Source organism: Hippopotamus amphibius, chromosome 12 (genome assembly GCF_030028045.1).
Source record: "Hippopotamus amphibius kiboko isolate mHipAmp2 chromosome 12, mHipAmp2.hap2, whole genome shotgun sequence".
Classification (NCBI taxonomy): domain Eukaryota; kingdom Metazoa; phylum Chordata; class Mammalia; order Artiodactyla; family Hippopotamidae; genus Hippopotamus; species Hippopotamus amphibius.
Genome location: NC_080197.1, coordinates 34,538,055 through 34,563,742, shown reverse-complemented (window position 1 = coordinate 34,563,742; position 25,688 = coordinate 34,538,055). Strand labels below are relative to the sequence as shown.

The 25,688-nt window shown below is 50.3% G+C and overlaps 1 protein-coding gene across 2 annotated transcripts in view; it reads right to left on the bottom strand.

The window, feature by feature from the left end:
- The window catches only part of SLC24A3 (solute carrier family 24 member 3), a 465,173-nt gene that overhangs the window by 388,257 nt on the left and 51,228 nt on the right, over positions 1 to 25,688 (bottom strand). For both annotated transcript variants that reach the window (XM_057702549.1, XM_057702550.1), the window contains exon 2: positions 15,155 to 15,283. In XM_057702549.1, coding sequence (XP_057558532.1) covers positions 15,155 to 15,283 — 129 coding nt within the window. The remainder of the gene's footprint in view (positions 1 to 15,154; positions 15,284 to 25,688) is intronic.

Below are 25,688 nucleotides of genomic sequence, written 5' to 3'. Positions count from 1 at the left end.
AGGGCAGGGTGGGGGCAGCTGAAAAACTGAAGAGAGGGAAACCCACACAAGGAAGACCTGAAGCTGACCTTACAGGTACGCCACGCAGAATAGGAATATGATTGATTTTACAGAACTCAGAATGACTAAAAGGAAGGTGGCTCTGCTTCAGCACAAGGAAGACAACTGTGATAATCCCCTCTCACAGGAGGCGGGAGTGAGCTCCCCGTCACTGGGGACATCTGAGGATATGACCGAGGACCACTTTCCAGGGATGCCGCAGAGGGAACTCGGGCCTTTTACGGGCTGCTGGGCCACATGATTTTTCAGAATCTCTGAGTGTCGAGAGTTTGTGACTCTAACTTATGGTTTTCAGAGAAGATAACGCAGCCACAGAGGCACGCCGCTTCCGCCCAGCCCAGGACCTGCTTACTAATCCCTTAATAGTACCTTCCATCTACAGCAACACCTTTGCAAGACTTTCAAAGTTCCCTCCCGTGCATTTTCACATCTCTCCCCAAGACAGTGAAGAAGTGGGGGAGCCATTCCTGGGCTGAACCAGGAGAGATGCAAGGGCGGGGGTGGACAAGAGAGAGAAGCCCCCTGACTGGACGCACGGGGACCCACCCTCCACAGGCCTGAGGCACTGGACAGGGCCGTGGAGCCCCACTGCTGCACACCCTCCAGCCAGCTACTCCCCAGGCAGAGGCCAGACTCTGGAGGTCACTGCACGAAAGCCAGCTAGGTGCACAGAGCCAGCCCTGGAGCCCAGAGCTTGGGGACAATGCGGAGGGGTGCTTCCTCGTGGCTGCCTTTATTGCTGTGATCTGGAGTGATGGCGACAGACAGCCACTGCTGCCTCCCCCCTCCCCCCCATGCCCCTGCTGCAGCCAGACTCAGACCAGGCCCTCGACCCCCAACCTGCTGAGGTCAGAACAGCTGGAAACCTCGTGCCACCCCAAGATTGCTAAGCTGGTGGCCAGCTGGTAACTCAGGTTATCCCAAGACACACATCCGTCCTTGTCTCTTTCCCCCCACATACCCAGACGCCGGTCCTGGGGAGCAAGAAGTGAGTCACTGGCCCAGACAAAAGAAGTAGCTGATCAACAGCAGAGATGCTTACGGGCCCCAGAAGTTCTTCAGCAGAATGACCAAGAGGGTGTGCAGGTACCAGTCACTATGGCTGCATAACAGAGCAGCCCAAACTGGCCGCTCAAAACAGCAACAGCCATTCATTATTATGTCTCCTGGTTCTGGGGTGACTGGGCTCAGTCCTCACTGGGGGGGCTCATGTGACTGCATGTGATGGCGGCTGGGGCTGGGGTCATCTAGAGGGTGTCTCCATGCCCGTGTCTGGGTGTGGATGCTGGCTGTCCGAGAATGGCAAGGCCCTCAGTGGGGCTGTCAGCTGGAGCACCTGCCCGTGGCCTCTGAGATGCGTGTGCTTCCTCCCAGCGTGGTGGACAGGTTCCAAGAGCCACCATCCCAAGAGAAAGAGCTGGGTGGAAACTCTACTGCCTTTGATGACCCAGCTTTGGCGATCACAAAGCTTCTGCCACAGTCCATCTGTTAGAAGTGAATCACGGAGGCCAGTTGTATTCAAGAGGAGGAGAAGGAGAGCCCGTCTCGTGTCGAAAGAAATATCAGAGCACTTGTGGGCACGTTTCAAAACACCATGCAGTACAATTCTTCCTCCTCAGGGCTACAAACAGCATTTCTCAGCCTTCAAGGGACTTACATGCCTCAAATTCCAGGTGGGAATTACCTCCCATCATGCCAGGCTTTGGGATGAAGAATATCACTCAGTTGGAAGTATTTTTTGGGGAGCCTTTGGAAGTCCCACCTTTGGGGAGCTCTAGAAATATGAAAGTAGTAGGACCTAAATACCAGGGCTACAGGGTTCCCCACTTTAAACATAGCAAGTCATGTTGAAAGATGACTTTGTGCAAAATATGGATTCCATTTCACACAAGATAGAGCCCAGTAAGGGATTAAACAGCGACCTGAGGATATAGATACATGGGCTTCTGACTCTGAAGCTGGAAAAGCCGGTGAATGCCCCTAAAATAACACACATGCCAGAGAGCAAAGGACAGGCCACATGTGCACAGTGACACCACATTTCCCAATTTCTATTCAGGGTTCACAGACCCTGGGTTTACATAAGTTCCAGACTTCAGGCCCCGGCAATACTTCTAGAAAGAATTCTTTTATTTTAGTTGATTGCAAAAGGAAAAGATCTGCCTGGTAGGCAAAGGCTCAGTTTTCTTGCAGAAGGAGCTTAAGTGGGATTTCTTGGTTTCCCCTTCTCTCAATTTTGACACATCCTGAGCTTCCCTCAGGTCCCCCAAAGGCCAACTCAGGCACAGAGGCAGTCAGATGAATGATGACGGGAAGGATGTCTCCAGGTTTTCTCGAAAGCCCTCTGCTCTCTGCCCGGCCTGGAGGGCTCCTCTGCTGGGTCCACCTAAGCTGCTGCTCGTGGCGGAAGGGCCTGGTGAGCAGCCAGCACTTGTACAAACACCTTACGACGCGGTAAAAACGAATGGGGCGAGTCGAAGGGCTTCTCCTAGCCAGACAAACCCGTGCACACACAGTGGAAGTGCAGAGTGCCGCCACGTGCTCTTGCTGGGTTAGGACGAGCTTTCTAACTTGTTCAACATGAAACCATGTCCTTGGAAAGAGGGAAGTAGCTGTTTAGCAATGGCTATTGCTGCCCTGCTCACCTTCCCTCTCCTTAGCTCTTGGGTGCTCACTGGCCCAACTTCCAACTGCCAGCACCTGCCCTCCTTCCCCTGGGGCTGCTTCCACTCATGGGCGCTGCTCTACGTGCCAGGGCATCACCGCCCCTGGGAGAAGCCCTCAACCAGTGACTGACAGGAGCTGGTCTATCAATACCCCAGCTCCCTCACCCCTGGGCAGGAGAACATCAAAGCATCTTCTGCATTCTATCCCAGGTCATTAACCCCATTGCCCACAGAGGTAACTGGCTGATGACATGCCAGGCACTGGTCACCCTGCCCTACCTCCCATCTCACTTCCCTACTCCCTGCTCCCACGTGTTTCCTGGACTCATCTACCAAATAAACTACACGCACCCAAACCCTTGCCCCAGCACCTGCTTCTAAGGGAACCAGAACTGAGTCAAGGTACTTGATGGTTATAGCAAGAAATGAACAATCGCCCAGAGTATGCCATCACTGGATAGTCATGTGTGCATCTCTGAGGACCTACTCCAAGTCAACTTGTGTGGCAGGCACCAACAAGTAAACATGGAGCACAAAGAAACAAATGGAGATCTGGTCCAACAAAGGGTTCTGTCTGGGACAGAGCTTGTTTGGGAAAACAAGACTCTCGGCCTTTCCAAAGACCCTAACACACACACAGTTCCCACTCGAGTGCAGGGCTGTCCCCTTCCCTAACCAGGCATCTAGTTCCCATTGCAGGTGCTTAGAGAGGGAACACCTTTCTCTCTCTGATGCTGTTTGTGACGAGGAGCACGCCCAGCTCCAGTGGGGAAGGAGGCCACACCGGCCCCCGGAAAGCAGCTCCCACAGCAGAACATGCGTGGCCGTTGACTTAATGAATCAGATCAATTTCTGGACCTTCATGGCCCTTCTTCCCCCACCTCCTGTTGTCACCAAATAACTGAATGTGCAGCGTTGCATCTGGAGAGGTTATAGGGCCTTAAGGATGAGGGAGATGGCCTCTACCCCTCCCCATCCCTCCCCTTCCTATCTCATAACCACAAGGTTACAGAGTTCAGTTCATGGTTCTGCTCCAGAGGGAAGTGAGAGGGAACATAAGGACAACTGGCCCTCTCTACGACTAACCTCCCCTGGCCAACCAAAGCTCTTACTAATTTCCCAGACGTCACAAAGGTCTCTTTGAAAGTGGACCGAAAATAAGCATCTAAGAAAACTGACCAAACTCTACAAGGCACTTCCTGGAGAGCATTATCCCCAACATGTTAACATTTACATAGAAAGTGTATCACACGTGTGATATCTATGTGTGTAATCTATATGCATACATGTCTATCTGCATGTGTGTATGTGTGTGTGTATGTGTATAGTCAAGGATGTATCTACACACAGAAACATGGATGAATCTCAAAAACAGCATGCTGCTGAAGAAGCCTTACATCGGAGAGTGCAAGGTGATAGAAATCAGAAGAGTGGTTGTGCAGGGGTGAGCTGGGCTGGGGATTTCCTGAAAAGGGACATGAGGAAACTTCCTGGAATGCTGATACGTCCTGTATCTTGATAGAAGCCTGGGCACAGGAGTTTGCATGTCATCACTCATTGGTGGTACACTTAAGACTCGTAAGCTTCACTGTGTATAAATGTTACCCAAAAAGAGGGGTAAATAAATCATAAACTCCAGTTAATGACAGGCATGCTAAACCTATATGAGACGGAGTGTATTATTTCTGCCAATTACTTCAAAATCCACTAAAAGAAAACAGGATGGATTGATGGACGGATACAGGGGTGGAGAGATGAATAAACCTCATAAAGCCAGTAGAGTGAAATGCAAATTACAGAACTTAGGTGCTGAGTCTGTGGGTATTCACTGTAAAATTCTTTCAATTTCTCTGTTTGCAAATTTTCTTAATAAAATGCTGGAGTGAGGGGAAAAAAAGTACCTAAAGGCAAGATTCTGGAGACTGGATGGGGAGAGAGAGGATGCAAAATTTTAACAATGTGTGACACTGTGGCATTGAAAAGACAATAATGCTAGATTCATAACAGCTACTACTGAGAGACTGTGTACCCTTGGAACCGCTAAGCAGAGCCACCAGGCACCACATTATTTTTCCTGGGCCCCATAAAAGGAAACCTCCTTCCGTGAGCCACAAACACACAATGATTCCTGCAAAGAGGCCAAGGTTCTGCATGAAACTGGGGTCAATGGTTAAAACACTGGGCAGAGGGATAGGTACAGCTGTATTACATCTTTCCTTCCTTTAAATTCAGTATTAAATTATAATTTAACTTAATAAATTGGTCTAGTATTTGTGCTTTGTTTCTGAAATATGGAAGGACAGTTGCCCATGGGACACGGATCACCTTTTTTTGGCTGAGTCGACTTAAGGCTTGTCCAAAGGGCAGACCCATCACGGTGAAAGCGGAGAGAACTGAGCACAGAACAAGCCCAGCTTCTTCCCCAGCTTCTTCCTGCCCTTTACTTCTTACATCCGCTGATATCCTCTGTGTACCCCCAACCTTGCATACTCAGTCTTAAAATCCAAATTCCCATCATCGGTGACGTTTCTGTGGATTCTCCCAGGGCAGTCAACAAGACTGCAGCATAAGGGGAATTCCCATTCTCCAAGACAGGTCCCCTGGGAGGCAGGGGCTGATGCTAACAGGCTGTTCCTGTGCCCAACATGTATGCTTTGGAAATTAAGAATGTTTTTACTTTCCACCTACATATTATACTATTAGTACAGGCCAGGCTGACTTTACTCTCCTCCTATGGAGAAGTCTCCATGCCCTAATCAGTGCCTGAGCAATAACCACATGCCCCTAGGCATGACCAACTGAGGCTCTGCATGTGGGACCCCTGAGCACCTGGTGCTCTGGAAAAAGGCATCCATTCACAGTTGGGCATTTGCTGTGCGCTAAGTACTTCACACACTTTATTCCGCTGACTCTTCATGGCAACCCTTTCTGTTTGTGCCACGAATTATCCCCGCTTCGCAGGAGGGGAAACCCAGGCTTGGAGAGGTTAAATGACTGGTCCAGGACCCCACAGCCCATGGGTTTCAAGCAGCACTCCTCTTCAGGTCTGTGGGACCCTGGACCGCATTCTTAACTCCATCCAGAAGTGCTTTACAATTACAGAACGTGGGTATCCCTTGGCTTCTGGGTCTCACAATGACCCTGAGGCAGGGTGGGTACTGAGTGCCTATGTAGTGACCTTGGACCCCAGACCCATGCTGCTGCCAGCGTGGCCTGACCCGCTGGTCTGCAGCCTGTTCTCTTCCCTTCCTCAGCCCGGTGTCCCCAACCCCAGCGGCATGAGCCCTGAGATCCCACTGCAGGCTCAGAGCTGGGGAGCAAGGCCTTGGCCGGGACGGACAAGCCACTGGGCTGGGCTCACGTCCACTTTGTTCTGAGTCAGCTTCTAAAAAAGGCTGCTAATCTTTAATTCAGGGATTTTATTGTTACATGATAGAAATTTCAGCCACACTAATGGTTTCACACTAAATCAGGAACCTCAGAAGTGCCAGTATGACAACCCAGACATGGACTCATTTAACCTCACTCTCCAAGGTGGAAAGGCAACCTTGTCATCCCAGGCCAATCCCGGAGGATGCACACTGGAGGGTGGCCATCGGCCCCCTGGCCATGAGGAGCCCCCGGGTGGAGGAAGCAACAGGCTTACTGCCCAATGCTCAAGTTAACTTGGAAACGACCTTCCTCTGCCCTCGGCCAAATTTCCTGCTGTTCCTGGGAGCCTGTTTAAGAAGTCTAAGCCCTGGGAGGCTGCTGGGAGCCTCTGGGGAGAGAGGCCAGTCCCTCCCTGGGCCCCATCCTACCCCGAAGCTCCCAGAGGCCATCCCAGGCCTGAGTGAGAGGCAGTCAGCGCCCTGAGGCCCTGCCCTCCGAACCACAGTCTGCCTGTGTGTCGGCCCTGCGCCTGGGTCAGCCCTGCTGCTAAGGAGGCTGGGAGAGGGGGAGTGCAGGGTCAGAGCCTCGTACAGGACGAGGCAGACATTCCCTTCCAACCCTCACAGATACACATTTTAAAACACTGCCAAGTGAAACTCCACCCTGGTGTGTCTCAGGGGAAGAAATCTTAGGGACCCCTGAGATGGAGTCTCACAGTGAATGACTGTCCATGCAGCTCACGAGAAATGTTGAATGGATGAGGAGACCCTGGCAAGACGGCCCTGGTGCCTTAACTGTGGTGGACACCCTCCCTCTCTTTGCTAGTTTGTCTGCTGAGGGGCAGCAGGAGATGGGGTCCAGCTGCCTTCCCCTCAGCCAGACTCCCAGGGCCGGCTGACCAGAGCCGGCCAGGACGTGCAGGGGGTCTCAAGCTGTGCTCTCAGCCTCAGCCGCACCCTGGCATCACTGGGAGCTTTCCAACCACTGGTGCCTGGTTCCCAGTCCCAGAGACTCGTGCTGTCCTGGCCTGGGGTGGGGCCCAGGCTGGCAATCTCCCCAGGGCTCCTCACACCACAGTGCATGCAACATGCCTCAGGAGCCTGGGACACTCAGACAGCCAGGACCCCACTCAGAAGTTCTAACCTGCAGGGCTCAGCTGGGGCCCAGGGAGGGGCATTTCTGACAAGCTCCGGGGCTGCTGCTGGGGCTGATCTGTCCCACTTTGAGAACCGCTGCCCTCAGGCACCTGAGAGCACTCACATGAGGACACAGCGGTGCCCTCCTGGGGACCCCAATACTCAGATGTGACTTCAGACTGACTCCACTCAAAAACAAGGTGAGGTGACAAGCCCAGCCTTGTGGCCAGAGGTCAGAAAAGCCGGGAAATGCAAGCGCTGGTCCTCTTTCTACTGCCAGCCAGAGGTGGACCCTGGAGACGCCCCTTCACGCCTCTAGAGCTCGGTCCTGGCATCATCAGTGAAACGAGATCACCTGTGGAACAAGATAAATTCCCAGTGCGTAAAGAGTACGGAACCCCTCGGGCACCCCAGGCACGCTGCTGCTCCAGAAACGGTTCAGGAGTGGGAACCAGGCAAGAATGAACCCCAGACGGCTGGAGACGCACCCGGGGCCACATTTGCTCCTTGGCCAAAGGAAGAAGCAGCCATCGCTGTCACAGGCCACGAGGGTGCAGCCAAGGGGTGCGGTGGGGCCAGGAGGTGGCTGATGCTTGAGCTGACCCCATGGCAGGTGCCCCCAGCCCCACCATTCTACTGTCTGTGGCCTCCGCACACAGGAGCGCTCACTGCCCCCATGTGCTCACCTGTGGCCAAACCCACATGCACGCGTCACCCTCTGACCCAAAAGGGAAGCATTTCAAGGTGCAAGGAAGATGGGACAGGGGGTCTAGACACCCAGACCCCCCTTGTTCCTTTGTCTGGAACAAACCCTTGGTCCAGACCAGGGGTTTACAAGCATTTTTAGAGGATGAACATCTATTCTTCTCTTAAACAAGATCCCCAAGGATCCTTCTGGTAACAAAGATAACATAGCTATGATTTAAGCACCTACTATGATTGACATTTTGCTGTTTTACAAAGCTTACTTCACATTATGACTCGGGCATCTTAATCTGCATTGTATAGATGGTGGAAATGAGGTTCAAAGAATGTAGGAAACTCACCTGGCATCACATAGGTCGAAAATGATGGAATTAAGATTCAGGATTTATTCTGGGACCCAAGCTCTATCCACATTATCTCAAATGACTTCATGCATCCTCAAACACACACTATTTTTCCTAGGCTCCTTGCATTTACAAAGAAAAAAAATTGTTCAGTTTGCAAACAGACACAACTGGGACAATTTCTACCTCACTTGTGATCCTTTCAAAGTGAAAAGAGAATCACACTGTGTCACCTGACCAGGTGAGAATCATGCAGGTTAAAGCAAGAGCTAAGCCAGCCTTAGAAGATGTCAGTCTGGGTTATGATTTCTCTATACAGGGAGTATATTGCTTTTGAGATAAGCATAAAGGAAAATTGAGGCATTTGTTTTTTCAATAAGAAAAATGTTTGGGGGGAAAACCTGCTTTCTCTTCTTCCAGGGCACTGGGCTAAAATCCATGTCCCAGGCTCCCTTACAGTTAGACATGGTTATGGACTGAGCTCTAACCAATGGAATCTGAGCAGGAGGGAGGGTCTGGTCCATAAAACTCAGCTACGCACAACCCTCCTTGTCCTTTCCCCTTAAAGAAGAGAAGCACAGTGGCCTTGGAAACCAAGTGTGAGGACAGGAAGCCTCAAAATGGAAGGTTCCAGAGTTCACAGACCACTTCTAGCAACAGGGCCACCCACAGACCAGAACTTCATGTGAGAAAGAAAGAAACTTCTTTTATGTTAAACCGCCAAGTCTGAAGGACTCATTTATTACAGCTGCTACTATTACCCTAATTCAGTAAAGAACTTGATACATATTAAAGAGCAGATCCCAAGTTTGTAAGGTGTTCCACTTAAGAATGTCAACAGCAACTATGTGAATCATTATCAAAATTACAACTGCAGAGAGAAGTTAGTGAGAGTTATGTGAGCTAGTACAATAAAGTAAACATTTTAAGATTTAAAAAAAATCTTAGTTGTTTCCTGGGTTTGAACCCAGGGATAAAACACAGAGGTAACTGAAAACTGTCATTCCTAATACTCTGGAAATATTTGGTTAAATAAAATAAAGTATTAAAATTAACTTCACCTGTTTCTTTTTATGTTTTTAATGTAGCTACTAGGAATTTTAAAATTCCATCTGTAGCTTGCATTATATTTCTACAGGACTGCGTTCCTCTAGATCATTCAAAGGTCAGATTTTCTAGATAATTATTTTGATATGCACTGATTATCCATGGGGGACAGTGGTGGGCCCTGCTCTGCTTCTGACAAGCCCTGTGACCTCAGGCAGGTCATTCATGCCCTCTGGGTCTCATTTTTTTTTCTTGCAAAAGGTGAGAGATTTGGACCTTTAGTGCTCTGTAGATTGGTCATGCCTGTGGTTTTAAACCAGCTGACCCTGTTGTTATGCTTCAAACTCAAAAAACAGCAGGATCCCACCTCTTCCTTTGTTCACACCTGCACCTGAACCAGCCTGCACTTGCTCACCACTGCAAGCCTCGTCTCCAGGCTCTGTTCATGGTCCACACCTACCCTTGGACTCACCCCTTGTTGCTTCTCTCACCCCGACCTCTGACCTTCCTTCTCTAGGACAGCTCACATGTGATTCTCAGTCTCTGTGGTTTCTGGCCTGCAGTACGGGCTCGGGGCGGCCTCCCCACCTCCAGAGACCTCGGACTCTACAAGCCAGGCAGAGGGTGGGAGCCGAGCCCTTTATCAGAAGAAAATTAAAACAGAAACAGACTTATAGATCTCGAAAACAAACTTATGGTTACCAAAGGGGAAATGTGCAGGGCAGGGATGTTTGGGATGAAAACACACACACTACTAGATATAAGATAACCAACAAGGATCTACTTTGCAACACAAGGAACTCTACTCAATATTCTGTGATAACCTATATGAGAAAATCTGAAAAAGAATGAATATATGTATATGTATAACTGAATCACTTTGTTGTACACCTGAAACTAATGCAACATTATAAATCAACTATACTCCAATAAAAATTTTTTTAAAAAAAGAAAATGCAGCCATCTCAGAGCGAAGCCCATGCCAAAGGCTATCATTTTAAATAGCTTCCTTCTTCCAAAGTTTCTTTGAAAGAGGTACTCTGAGGAAAAGCTCATTTCCTTAAAATATTAAAGAACTAAAAACTGAAAGATGATAGATTTTTTTTTTCTGGAAACAGACTGCAAAGTGTGGAAATAAAAGTCTGCAAAGTGTACCAATAAAGATTCCCAGGAACCCATCTCTGCTACAGTTGTCTACCACCCTCAATATTACATTTGGCTAACTTAATTTTCCGTGGATCAAATTTATTCAAAGTTACATTTCTCATAATAAGTCATCTGAGTAAACAGTTTCAAGTGTTATTTGCCAAAAGACAATGTTTCCAGGCTTGAGATGAAATCGCAGTGTCAGGCTAAGAAAACAATCTTAAAAATTCACAGAGGGCTAGCACGATGGCAGAAAAATTAGAGCCTGGAGCTCAGTCTTCTTCATACAGATCTAGAGGAAAAAATTACAAACTTTCAACAAAACCATGTCTTGGAGGGGCAGGGGAAAGAATGCCATTTAAAAAAAAAAAAAAAGCAATCCCCAAAAACATCCAACGTGTCTTTAAAATGGCAGCTGCCATATGAAAAGTGAGCCATCTCAGGGTTGCCACACCCACCCAAGACAGCACAGCCACTGTATAATGGGCCCCAGGTATCCTGGCTGTCCCCTGGTTATCAAAGAGGGAGAGGGAGGGAGAGGGGAAGGGAGGGAGAGGGAGATGGAGGGGAAAGGGGAAGGAGAGAGGAATGGGGGAGAGGGAGCGAGAGGGGCAGAAGAGGAGAGGAAAATGGATGGGGGAGAGGGATAAAAGGAGGGTGGAGGGAGGGCATGGGATTCTGGGGAGGCAGAGAAGTAATTTACTAAGGGAAGTGGAGCTGGGCATCTTGGGGGTGGAAGATTTTGTGAATCTCTATTCTTGAAATCGCTTGGAATGACTGCACTTGTGCAACGGAAGGGACAGAAGGGATAAAGCAGTCCCAGGTCTGTTTTCCAGGTAAGGAAATGAACATCTGCCAAGCAAGTCAGCCCCATCCCCCAACTGTCCTCACAACCAGAATGGAGGCCACCCGATCACCAGCCTCCAAAACAACCTCACTCACTCCCATGGCATCTCCAGCCAGAGGTTCCAAGAACACAGCCTGACAGACGCACTTTATGACAAGAGCCAAATGAACTCCCGCCTGTGACCTGACCCCGTTTCTCCCATGGCCACCCCCACCCCAAACACTCAGGTCCCCATGTAAACACTCAGCCCTCGGCACAGAGGGAGCCCTGACGTTGTCCCTGTGTGCACCCATTGCTCTGTGACACCATCACAAACAGGAAGGAGGCTGGTCCAGATGGCTCACCACCCAGCCCCGCACAGGAGACTCAGAGCAGAAACCCACACCGACCCAGTACGAGTAACACCACGCCAACCTCTTCAGAGCAGCTGGGCAGCATTTCCCGGCCGGGCCCTGGCTCATCCTCCAGTGGGCTGGGGGTAGAGAAGATGAATATTATTCCATTTTAGTTCGATATCAGGACTTTTTGCATGCTCTGGCTCTCAACTTTCTTCATAAAAGATCTGTTCAGTCAAGACTAAGAAGCAGACATCTGACAGCTTTCTGGAAAGAGCGCTGAGGCAACTGGGTGGCCGTGTTCTGATGACGCTCCTGTAGGAACAGAGGGCTCCTCAGAGGCGCTGCACTCAACACCACAGGGGGATCTTCTGTTATAAGAGGGTGCTTGAGCCTCTCCGCCCAGCGGGCCACTGCTCGGGCCTGGGCCACCTGAGGAAGTGGCCTGTTGACTGACTCAGATGGGCCACATCTGCCCATTCCCAAGAGGAGGGGCTGGACACTGTAGTTCCTTGACGCACATGTGACGGAGGGACAGGTGCCCCCAGCAGACAGTAGGGAATTCGGGAGTGAGGTTCCACTGTGGGCCCACCATCCGCAGCACCAAGCTGGTACACCCCCCCGACGGCATCACTCCCAACTCTCACGGTGGCTGTGAGCAGTCAGAATGATCACCTCCATCTCACAGAGAAGCACACAGAGGCTCAGAGAGTCTGGCTGTCTTGCCCTCAGCTTCTGAGCTGAGATCCAAACCCAGGTGAGTATGACCCCAGGACGGGGCTCTAGATTTACACATCCGCTCTGTGTCCTTGAGACGTCTGCAACTGAGCTGGAAAGACAGGAGACACGTCCAAAGACAAAAGGACATTCTACACCAGCCTGTCCAACGGACCTTTCTGCGATGACAGAAATGTTCTATGGGGAGCAGTCAAGGAAGGGAGGGAATACGGGGATATGTGTATAAAAACAGTTGATTGAACTTGGTGTACCCCCCAAAAAATAATAAATAAATAAATAAAATTAAAAAAAAAAAAAAAAGAAATGTTCTATGTTCTGAGCTTTCCATGAACCACACGCAGTCATTGGGCATTTGATGTGTGGCTAGGGCAATGGAGACCTCAATTTTTAATTGTATTTCATTTAAATTAATTTGAACTTAAGGGGCCGTTATATGTCCATATTAAACAGTGTAGGTGGGGGGGGGAGACGAGGGAGGGAGGGAATACGGGAATATGTGTATAAATACAGATGACTGAACTTGGTGTACCTCAAAAAATAAATAAATAAGTAAATAAATTTAAAAAAAAAAAGTGTAGTTAGAGATGTTTTATACCAAAAACGTTCAGAAAACAGAATGGTCGCAACAGGCTTCGTGCAGGACAGAGGCTCCAGGCAGGCCCTTGATGTGCTAGGATTTGAACAGGACCCTTGTTTCAGGCATGATCACCTTCCCTCTAGGATCTGGTTTGCAGTCGAGGATCCCAGAAATCAAGCCCAGTGCCTGTGGTCCACAGAGGAGGAGAGGAAGGCTGCCCCTCCCTGTCCTTGTTCTTCCTGGACCTACCCTACGAGGCAGCATGAGGAGCTCTTGTTTGCCTCCCCGGCCCCCGCCGTTGCTCCCCTGGAGCCTTTCCTCCCCTCCTTGTCCTGTGCCCTCCCTGCCAACACCAGCAGGTGCTGGGCTCAAGCTCTTTTTAGAAACCTGGACATATTCTGTTCAACTTGTGAGCTCAGTCATTCCTCTCCTGCGATGGCTTTTCACATGCTTTATTCTTTTACACCTGTCACTCTGAGAACAGCGTTTCTTGAAACAGTAAGCAGTGCCACTCACAGAGACACAGCACCCTCCCCCAACACACAGTCCCCACTACAGGGAGCAGAAGCCCCCCACCGCTGCTGGCCCTGTGCAGAGCAGGATCCCAGTCCCTGAGCAGGCACCATTATCTGTATGACTCCATTCTTTCCCATCCAAAGGTATACCCAAGGTGACGCTGGACCCCCTAGTACTGACTCTCCTGTCTCTGACATCCCAGTCACCTCCTGCCTACTAGTTGCAGAAAGATGCTGACAAATCTTTGGCTGTAAGACCAGATCAGCAAACACCATTCCTGGCAATGGCAACGACTCGCCTTTCAGGCCAGGCCCCCACAAATGCCCACCTCTCAGAACACACGTGGCTCTGTCCACACAGTGGGGCCACTTGAAACCTTTGTCCCTAGTTTTCATTTCTAGCTCACGCTGCCGCCATAGGCTACCCTCACCTTCAGGAGCATTCCTTCAGAGCATTTAGCAACAGCCGCAGGAACCCTTGAATTCTCTAGCTTAGGGAATACAGATCATGTAGGGTTGTAGGTTGTTTTTTGGCAGGGAGGGGGTAATCTATTTTTAGTTCTTTCTGGCGTGGGAAAGGGTACCTCTATCCACCTTTCCAAAAAAGTGCAGACACACAATTTCACCTTCTATACTCTGAGGTCTAAGGTTCTTTGGGCTGCAATGAAGACTTTCTATGTCCTTCGAGCATGACACTCAAATGAGGCCAGCCTTTGGAGGTGGGATCACCGTGTGGTCGAGCTCCTGGGCCCTTAAAGGGGCAACCTTGAGGCCCGAGACCCCACCAGGCAGGGAAGGAAGACCCCCGAGATCTGAGAACTCAATGTCAGATTTGACAAAGTGGCCACAGGCCTGGTCTGGTCCCACACCCCATGAGCTAAAAATTGTTTTTAAATTTTTAAGAATTATAAAAAAAATTTTTAATATACTATAGACAGTATCAGGTCTGCAACGCCTAAAATATTTACTGTCTGGCCCTTCCCAGGACAAGGTTGCAGATCTCTGGTCTAAACGCGCAGGACCTCATCCGTCCAGAGGGTGTCTGCCAATTCCTGAGATGAGTCCCCATCTTGCCAAGTCCCCTTGATCCCCTTGTGTTAGTTTTATCTTTCATTTTCAGTAACACTTAATTTAAAACATTTAATGTTCAGTAACATTAGAGATAAAATGTTCCGAGGAAAGACACAATAGCTATCAAATATAACTCTGATAACGAACACTCACTTCTTCCAAGAAACTCAGCATCACAGGTGAGGATCTGGTTCAACACCTGTGCCTTTACCATGATAGAAACAAAGCTCTCGATTAAAAAACAGCCAGAGAGGATTCCAGGCATCACAGCGAAGACGGCCACAGAACGCCCTCACCCACCCTGCTCCTGACCCACTGTCCCTCTGGGTAGCACCAGCATCCACATTTGACACCAGTATTTTGACTCACCTCCCCCACTGCCCGAGGGAAAAAACAGAGAGGTAGAAACACACCTGAATCATCCCCTAGGATCTTGCCTTTGAGTTTCTAGACACCTGCCCCTAAATATCCTCAGAGTCTTTATGGATTAAAACTCAAAGGAAAAACACAACATCCAGCTCTTCCCTGGCTTCCATCAGAGAGAATGGCAGCCCCGCCCCCAAGCGCAAAGCCCTCAGCACGGCCACCATCTTACCTGGTTCAGTGCAGTTCTTGCTGCTCCGCGGCCCTACATCTTCTGAAGTCAGCGAGTCATTCACCTGCATTAACTTCCTCCCCACGGTCCACTGTCTGTCTTGCCCAATGAGGTCCATGAAGTCGAGGTCTGGGGAGAAAGAGGTCACAGCCACACATCACTAACAGCTGAGTGTTACCTTTCCCCAGGCTGGGGGCCCAGTGCCTTCAGCCATCAGCGCTCCGTCCCGCCAACACCCCTTAGACCTCTCACCACCGGTGCTCACCATCCTGCCTCTGACTCCTGAGGGCTTCCCTGGCTGCTGGATCCTATGGGGCCGGCCCACAAAGGCAGCCCTCAGCCCCTGACTGGGAGAGGCGGTGTATAAACGCCTCACGGCTCCAGTGGGATGACTCTGAAGTGTGTGTTCTACACTGGATTCCAGTTTTCTCTGCTGGGTGACTCTCCTGATAAAGCACACTTTATTGGCCACCATCCTTCCCTGTCTTAATTCCATGCGTCCAATGACATGCTGAGAAATACTGAACAACCAACTCTCCAGGGGAAAAAGTCCTGGTTTGTAGCCACTGGCCGATTTCCATGGTGTAAATAGTCCCATCATGTCCAATTTCAAGCTACCAATGTGACCTCCCTGAACTTGGACTTGGAAAAAGGGGGCACCGTCGAGTCCACTAAGTCAGTATGACTGGCTCCTACCCACCAGCATCTACTCCCCAACCAGTACTTCCCTGAACTGTCGCCCCAATAAACCATCTGCAATTGAACACCTGCTCCGGATCTGCTTCTCTGCGGTGTCTCACCCAGGCTTAGACACCACATCAACGTGCCCAGAGCCCGGACCCGTGAATCCCGCATCACACGATTCTGACAAACACCAGATGAGAGCCTGAGCAAGGGGAAGGTCACTCACTGCACGTGTGACGAGGGCTGAGCGTCTAACAGGGCGGGGATGTCTGGCGGAGATGACCGTGGTGACAGAAGCGCCAGAAGAAAGAACAGAGACGGAAGGGCTTGTCAGGGGAGAATATGGTACTGGATCTGACGTGTCGGTGGACCACGCACAGGGCGGGGTGCTGCCAGGGTAACGTTGCTGCAGACACCTCGGGGCAGCAGCTAAGCTACACAGGACGTTAGGAGAACCATCAGCAACCGGGGAAGAGTAGCGCACGTGTACGGATGGGGTTTCCTAAAGAGAAGGGAATGGAAGAAGAAACCGTGGGAAACTCAACATTCCTTGAGACCGCAAGTAGAGTCAAAGCATTCAGTAAAAGAGCACGAAAGGAAGGAAAAAAGCAAGGGAAGGGGTGTCGCAGAAGGTAAGCAGGAAGAGAATTTCGGAAATACAAGAACCTACATGATGGCCAGATGTATCAGTTTAGCCATAATTGGGAGGACAGTCCCAAAGATATTTCAAGGTCAAAGCAACGCATGTGTGCAGTCTCGTTTACACGAATGGTTCATTCTTAGCACTAAGAATAGTGACACGCAGAGAAAAAAATTGCAAAAACTCATAAACAAGGAATAAGGTCAGTGGTCTTAAAATTCAATAGGCAGACCTAAAATGTGAATATTACACCAGATTATCATAAAGGATATATAGAGTGTGGAGAAAGACACCCCATTTGTCTCAGGCTGGGTTTCCACAGAAGCAGACTCTGTGAGGACAAGGATTTGAATACAGGTGGTTTACATGGGGGGGTGACCCCAGGAAGCATCTGTGGGGGAACAGGGCAATGGGACAGGGTGGGGAGCCAGCCACTGGAGGTGTGTTTCAAGTCCATTGCTAAAATGGGGTGAACCAGAGCTTGACCCTTCTGGAAAGCTCTGGGAGCCAGTGTAGACATGCAACTCAGACACCCAAGGGGTGAGGGAGCTGGGGTATTTATCCACCTGCTCTTGGTCTGCTGTGGGTTGAATGAAGGCTGTTCCCAGGGGACATCAATTCCCTGGCACTTCCAACCAACGTGGGCTCTGGTGTCCAGTAAAAGGCCTTAGAGAATGAGACACAGGTGCTGAAAGTTGGATGGTGCCCGTGTGCACCGAAGACGTGAGGACAAAGTGATGCGGGCAGGACACTGATGGCATCGTCCTGCCTACACAAGACCATCAGATTGGCCGTTCTGCTCTTCTCATAATCTGGGTCAAAGAAAAGTGCTCTGCGGTGCTGCAATCCTAACATTCGGGAAGATTCCAAAAATTTGCAAAGAAGCAAGAGCATCCCTTCCAAAGACTTCCAAAGTTCTTGCTTAGGCCAGATTTCCATGGTTCCATAATTCTGATAGAAAAGCTGATACCAATTAAGAGATATAAAAATAAAGCCAGCTATTGTAGCAGAAAATTAGAGGATTTTTTTACATGATGATTCAATAGCTTCAGGAATTAGAGACTATTAAGGCAGTGCCTCTGGATTCTAAACCCTACAAACTTTTATCTCAACAAAAATATATTTGACCACTGACCACTGATATACTGATGGGAAGACCAGAGTCTGAGAAAATATGAATGATGAAAGCAAAGCATTGCATTCACTTACTTCCCACTGAGAACCACGTTGTGACGATATTACACCCCATTTTCTTTGTCCTCACAAAATTGCTGGTGAGGTAGGAAGAGGCAGTTGGTTCTCAGGTCAACTTACCTTTGGAGTAAATAAGCCAGAGTAGAAGTGATCTGCCTAAACTCAGAACCCACCCAAGGCCACATCAACCCCACGTTAACAGTCATCATGACAGCCAGTTACTGAGCGTCTATTATGTGCAAAGAATTTTCCATTCTTCGCCATGTTTCATCTTAACAACAGTCTTATTTTGAACTATTAACTCCACTTGCAAATAAGGAAACTGAAGCACAAAGAGATTAAAAGACTTGCCCAAGATCACACAGAAGGCAAAGAGGAGCAGAATGGGGATTTGAACCCAGATCTGGTGACCCCAAAGGCCACATTCTTGGTAGATCCCTAGAGAGGATGAAATCCAACTGGCGATATTACTCAGCTATAGCAAGACAGATCCACAATGCAGCCTGCACCTTATAATAGGTCAGGGGTGGAGACAGGCTCACTGGACCGACTTCCCCTGGAAACTATTAGGAACAGTGGTGAGTCAGGAGCATCACCCCGTGAAAGCATCACACACACAAAAGAAAACGGTCCTGAAACCCCACTGGATGCAGGATGCTCCACTCCATGTGGATTTCTCAGAGACTCAGCCAGTCCCTTGGTCACGACATGGAGGGTTACAGTCTCGGTTTAGGGAGGAGGGGTGGGTGGGCAGCGGGGAAGGCAGAGGGGATTTGGGCAGGTGCTCTCCCTTCATCACCCCCAGCTTCCCTGGACTCCACTCGGCAGAGGCTGCTCCGCGTAGCTACACTTGAGCAACATCAACAAAACCCCTTGGCCCCCATCCACTGCCTTCCTGGCTCCTCCTGCCAGGCCCTGGAAGTTGCGAGTTCACCTAATTAGTCAGGGAGGGGATGCGGGGGGTGAGGAGGGAGGCAGCAGCTCACACGTCACGTGTCACCAGCTCGGAGCAGGGGGACAGGAGTGGGCCGCGGAGATAAGGCAGGGTGCCTCCTGGAGGGGAAGAGGTTCTGGACTCAAGACTCAAGCACAGGCATTAAGGAAGGAACGAGTGTGAGGCTGGGAGCCAACTTTCCATTACAGAGCTGTGCGCTCGCCCTCTCCTGCTCTCAATCTCTCTCTCTCTCTCCCTCCCTCCCCCCTCCCCTCCCTCCTCCCCCAACCAGGGCTTGGAAAGCCCAAGGATTTCTGACCCCAAGAATGGATATCCTCGGGTGCCCTGGGTCCTGGCTTCACCCTAAGACCAACTCACTTTCTCCTGTGTGCACCCTCAACCCAAACAGGGTCCCAGGCCCAGCAGAGAGGTGGGCCTACCTGTCCTCCAAAGAGGAGAGGACCCCCTTCAGATGAGGGTCTACAGAGGGTGGGTTTGCCGCAGCAGCATCAGAACTGTCCCGCAGCCCCCTGCCCGTGTGCCTGCAGCTGTCCTGAGCCTTCTCACTCCGCACTCTCCCCGGAGTTTCACCCATTTCACTGATGGGGTAAAACAGCACGAGCTGGGACTCAAGCCAGATATGACTCCAAAGCCCAGGTGTGCATGTCCCACCTTGTCCCAGAGCTTGAAGCCCAGGGAAAGTGGCCTCCTGGGGTCAGAAGCCCCCCTTGAGGGGTCATGTTAACTCTCCCCTCCCCCAGATCTAGAACACAGCATTTCTTCTTGAAAACCGGGATGGAGAGAACCACCCAGAGGATCAGGGCAGCAGGTGCGGAAACTGAGTCTTGCAGAGCCTAACACAACCCTGAGGACAGAACGTCCAGAAGACTCAGTGAACAGAACAAGAGATAGAGCCCGTGGCGGCAGGCCTGGCTACAGCCCTCCAGACCAGCGCAGTGCACTCAGCACGGCTATAAATACCCCACCCTGCAGTTTACACAGCTGTCCCCGCTCTGGGCGCCCTGGGTCTTCACCCCGGGGTCGGAGGGCGGGTTCGCATCAGCCCGCAGCCCTGGGACCGCCTTCTGCAGAGTGAGCGAGTGCGGCACAGCTGCCCCTCCAGCGCCCTCTCCCAGCGCCCCCTCCTGACCCCCACCCGCCATGGTTCTCACCCTCTGTGGGTGAACAGGGGGAGGAGGGCAGGGCTGGCCTCTGCATGTGGATCTTCACACGGATTCTCCAGCTGCAGGAAAAGCGTGGCTCTGCGTGGTTCTTGGTCTTTGGAAAGGAGCACAGACTGTGGAGAGGCTGCGAGCTCTCCAAACACAAGAGAGGAAGAAGCTGGAGGCAGAAGGGCGTGGGCACTGGGTACCTCCACAGCCTCAAAGCTTCCAGAAAGACAGAGGAGGGCAGATCCAGAGAACTTAAAGCTGCGGGGAGGCCACAGGCTCCGTTTAAACCTCTCCTCTCTCTGCGTCTACACGCCCTGCCCAGCGGGTCCTCCATCTCCTGCGCTCTGGGTGCGCCACGGTGATCAGAAGCTGCAGCTCTCACGCTGCACTTAAACCGCATCTCAGTATCAAAGCACCGCACCTCCACCCAAGAGGAAAACCCTGTGGAAAGTTGAGGCTTCTTGGTCCCTCCGATGGGAAGAGGGGATAGTAACCCCTGGCCACCTGCACACAGACGAGGGCCCTCCCGCCGATGCCCTCCGCAGGGCTCCTGCACAGACAGCTGTCAGCAGCAGCAAGAGCATCTCTTGGAGGCAGGAAATGCAGTGTCCGACCAGGGGAGTGGGACTCTGCAGGGGCACAGTGGAGTCTGAGCTGCTGCGCCCAGGCCCCAGGAAATAGTTTCAAGTGTTATTTGCCAAAAGACAGTGTTTCCAAGCCAGAGACGCAGAGGGAGGCTGCAGGGCATAGGGAGAGAGTCCCTGCCCAGCGAGCTGGGGCCCCAACGGAGAACCAGAGCGGGCTGCCAGGGCTCTGGGCCGCATGGTAGGATGTGTGCTGTCCAGTCATGTCCTGCATCCAGGAGGCCAGTCCCATGACCAGTCCCTGTGCAAACCCCCCCACAGGAGGGGAGTGGGAAGGCCCAGCCATCTCTCTACTCCCCCCAAAGTCCTGACTGTTGCTGTGCCTCCCCTCCCCTCCTGACACCCACCCCTCACAGCCCAGCCCACACACCCTCCCCAGGACACAGAGGCCAGTGAGTCCGAGATGCAGTAGCCTTGGGAACAAGGGCAGCCCAAGCACCCAGCCCGAAGGTGAGAGTCTGAACTGGCCCTGGATGCAGATTCTGCCATGGCTGTCGGGCAAAGCAAGACAGGTCTGGTTGTGAGACTCGGAGGCCAAGGTGGGGGAACCCATAGAAACCCCCACTGCTACCAGGGAGAACCCCTTCCTCCACACAGCCTTCCCGACCTTCCAGGACGCCCCCTCAGCACAAGTCCCCGGAACTACTTCTCCTCCAGGGCTCCCATCACAGACAGACTCATCCCTGACTGTCTCCACTGCTCCCCCTGACTCCCGCCTGTCGAAGGCTCCAGGAGACCCAGGCTGACTGGGCTTTTCTCCTCCCTGTGCCCCCACCCCCACCCCAGACTGAAACTTGGTGGGTGCCCGACAGCCACATTGTCACAGCCCTTGGCTCACGCCACCGCCTGGGTGGGATTGGGGAGTCATTGCCCAATCCCCGGGAAAGACCCCCCCAGGTGATTCTACATCATCCCTCAGGGGTCATGCCCCTTGATGTGGGGCTAAGTTTAAATGACAGGCCCGGGAATTTTAGTGGCAAACCTAAAACAGAATCTAAGTGTTCTGGGTTCCCAAACAAAACTGTTTGCATTACAGTCTTGCTACTCAAAGTGTGGTCCCTGGACCAGCCACATCAGCATCCCCTGGGAGCTTGTTAGAAATGCAGAATGAGAACCCCCCTGAGTGAGACTCTGCATTTAAACAGGTGACTTGTGTGCACACTAGGGTCTGGGCAGCTGTGCAGCCTGGTGCTGGGTTGGGTCTTTCTTTTCCCATTTGTTTACAGGCATTGATCGCTGAGCACCTTCAAGTTCCCAGGACAGCGCTTGGCTTCATCTCTCCACCTCTAAGTCCCAAATGCAGGGTCCCCTCCTCCTCCCCAGGGACGGGGAAGGCCCCTCACTGAGCACAAGCCCCTGCATCCATGGTGGTTGCCCTGAGATGCTTCCTCTGTATCTGCCTCAAAAGGCTTGAGAAGATCAGGCCCCAGCAGCCAGGTTTCAGAACTTCCTCTTTTCCAAACAGCTCCATCTTTCTTCACTGCCCTACTAACTAAAGCAAACTGCTATGTTCCAAGGACCCCAGAGGCTGGGCTTCTGGTCACAGGACTTCACCATCTCGGGCATTTGGTGATTTGGGATTCTAGGGCCAGATCTGTCGCTCACGGTGGACTGCTGGAGAAGTTTACTCACTTTAACTCAGTTGCAGCCTCTGAAAACTGAAAGGCTTGAATAACCCTTGAGCTTAGATTTTTTTTATATCTAGGGTAGAGTTGTGTACCCCAGGAGGCTGGGCTACATGACTTATTGAAGAGTGGGAAGAAAATATGAGAACCCCCACATCTGTATCACATGCTGATCTAAAAATAAGAAAAATACATATTTAATATTTATAATGCAGGCTGACAGTAGCACCCCCACTGAGCCCACGTACCAGCATGTCCCATAATTAATGTAATAGCAGGGCACTGTCACCCAGGGCAGGTGAGGGGCCTAAAGGCCCAGCGCAAGGTGGGCGCGGGGCCCTCCTGGCTCACTTGCTCTCAGTGTCCAGCACAGCGCCCTTTATGTGTGCTCAGGGAAGTACATTTGCAGATAGTATTTAAGACAGTAAAATATTTACACTATTTTGAAATGAGATGGGGGCATGATCATGAAATCTGTTTATATCATATGGATGTTCATCGACTATCCCTTGGCAAAAAATTCTTTTAAACTGATGAACTTAAAGATGAATTATGCTTTCTCTCTTACAAAAAAAAAAAGACAACTGCTACAAATATGCCAACCTTTTCTGAGAAGACATGTGGCCACCAGCTAAGTATGTACCTAGCAGGTAGTTTCAGAAAGCGCGCATACACACACGCACACACACACCCTTCAAGGTGATATTTTAACAACCAGGTGAAAAAATACCTACTTTTCTAAAGAAGTTTGTTCTTTGGAGAGAACATTTTGAAAACAAATATCAAGAAATTGTGTTACCCTCCAAAAATGACAGAAATCCGTAGCATCTAAAACAATCATATTTTCCACCGTAAAACGTGGAAGTAGAATTATGTTACCTGATTAAAAACATCCACACACAGAGTTTCAATGAGTTTTGAATCAATTTGTTAAAATTATGTAAATTCAACACCTTCTGAAATGTAGCATGATTGATTGAAACCAGGAAAAATGGGAAGATGTGAATAAAGTCTTTGCAGAATTGGTGGGTGAAATGGAAAAATTAATGTGTTGATTTGGTAGGTATGACCTATGATGCGTTTCTTCCATTTGGATCTGTGTATCTTGGTGAACTGTCTATTTCAGTTAGGACAGCCACTAAATGTCAATATTAAACTGAAACTTAAACAGACTTCCAAATGGCTGTATCTCAAAGTATGGAACTAATATTTTCAAAAATGATTTATATATATTCAATCATGTTGTCGTCAATAAAATAGCACTCATAGACCATAACAATATTAATGATTATAATACTTTAGTAAAATTGAAATGTTTTGCTCTATTAATAAAATCTTTATTTTCTTCCTCTTAACTTTATGTTTCTTGATATATAGAAATCAGGGGGTAGGTCCAGGTTTTGTGGGGCCTGAAGCTTATGCAATGTTGAGGTCCCTCTTTTATTTTATTACTTTTAAAAATTTTTCTTTATTTTTTGGCCAGCCACGCAGCCTGTGGGATTTTAGTTCCCCGACCAGGGATTGAACCCAGGCCCTTGGCAGTGAGGGTGTGGAGTTCTTACCACTGGACCACCAGGGAATTTCCAAGATCCCTCTTTTAAACAGAAAAACTTACAAATACCAAATTAGATACAAGGTTTAAATGTAAGTATACACAGGGACTTCCCTGGTGGTCCAGTGGTTAAGAATCCACCTTCTAATGCAGGAGACGTGGGTTTGATCCCTGGTCCGGGAACTAAGATCCCACATGCTGCGAGGCGCTGCTCGGCCATAAATAAATAAATAAATAAAATGTATACATAATATATATTACAATATTAATTTCAGCACAATTTCTAAATAAATGTCCATTCTCCAATAGTTTGGAGATCACAGCTTCAGATGACACATTCTGTTCCAATACCTGTATATGTTTCTTATTTCTTCCATTAGACTGTAAGCTGCCTGATGACACCAATTTTTTCTAATTGGCGTCCAGTTCTTGCATAGAGGAGGGATTCAATAAGTCTCCATCAGGAATTAATTTTCTTAACTAAACTGGAGTTTAGTGCCTGCCGCCCTCCCTGCCAGCATCCCTCCTCCCCTAATTTGAATCAACCTCAGAATTTCCTTTGCGGAATGACCCCTTCCCCATGCTATGTTTACCTGGTCTGGGTGGAGCATCACTCACGCACTCGCTAAGGGCCTGGCCAATCAAAACCCCACATCCTGCAGGCCATGATGATTGGTTTCCAGGTGTGCCTATAACTGAGACAAGCCAATCAAAACAGAGCTCCCAGGAGAGAGCCTTGCCCACTCTCTCCCTGTGAGCCAGAAACTGGAAGGAGAGCATGGATGCTGGGAGTCCAAGAATGCAGCCAGCATGCGAAGGTGAGCAGAGCCAAACCCAGAGGCGGGGGTAGCCCAAGTCTTGAGGACCTCACATTGCAGCCCCTGAGAGGCTGAAGCCAGACTAACCGTCAACGTTTCATTACATGTGGCAATGTGTTCCCTTTTTAGGCTGAGCCAGTTGGGGTTGGTTCTTCTCTAAGAGGAACAGAGAGACTCCTAGCTGATACACACTTCCACCTGTTATTCCATCCCATGTAAAGTCTGGTAGAATCCAAAACAGAACCCCAGTAAGGCTCTTCCCCAAACCTCCCTGCCTTCATCCTCACTGTGTCCATCAGGTGCACTGCCGAGCAGAGAGCTTTCTTTTCTCTGTATAAATGGCCCCCATCCTGCCATGAACACAGAGCCTCTTGGTGACTTCTATGAATCCAGGTGATGAAGCCATGAGGGCACCAAGAACACTGTGTAGGAATTACGATGGGGATGGGGATCAAGGGGTTCACGTACAGGGTGCAATGGGTGAAGGCTGGCCCCTGATGGTGGAGACACAGAGGCTATACAAAGCCCCCCAAATACCCCACCAGCCTGGACCAGACGACACCCAGAGGCCAGCCCAGACAAACAAGGAAAAGCCTCAAATGTCACTGTGAAATTGTAGCAGATTAGATTGCAAAGGAGCGTTTGCCACGTTGGGAGGTGTCCTGGTTTGCGTTTTCTGAAAGCCAAGTCCAAGAAAAAGACTTGAGTGCAAGTAGTTTATTCTGAAGGGGATCCCAGGACAAAAGAGTGAGGGCACGTGGAAAGCAAGATGGGGAAAGGGAAACAGGAGCTATACGGGAGGTTATAAACGGAGGATGTATATGGTGGTTGCTGCCATGGCAACTAGGGCAGGATCCCACTGGAAGCTCGGAGATGCACCCAGGATTTCTCCCAAAACTGTCCTCCAGCAGGATGAGGGCTGTGGCTCCCACTACCCTCTGGCTGAGGATGGCCCCAGGAGCATGAACTCCCCTCCAAATTCCTGGCTGCGCTTTTGGGTGGGCCACGCCAGCTCCCACCTACTGGGAACACCCCGAGCCAGAGAGACACATGGCCCTTGCTTGAGGAGGCACCGTCACTGCAGCAGAGTCTGAACCCACACTGCACTGCCTGCTACAGCTGCAGCCTGAACCCAAAGGAGGGTGGGGGTCGTCTCGAGGGACATCCAGGGATGCCAGCTACAGAAGGTAACCTTGGCCTCATCTTGGAAATAGTCTCTCTTGAAGCAAGAGGGAAGATGTGGTTGGTCCAGGACCACAGACGCGTAGATT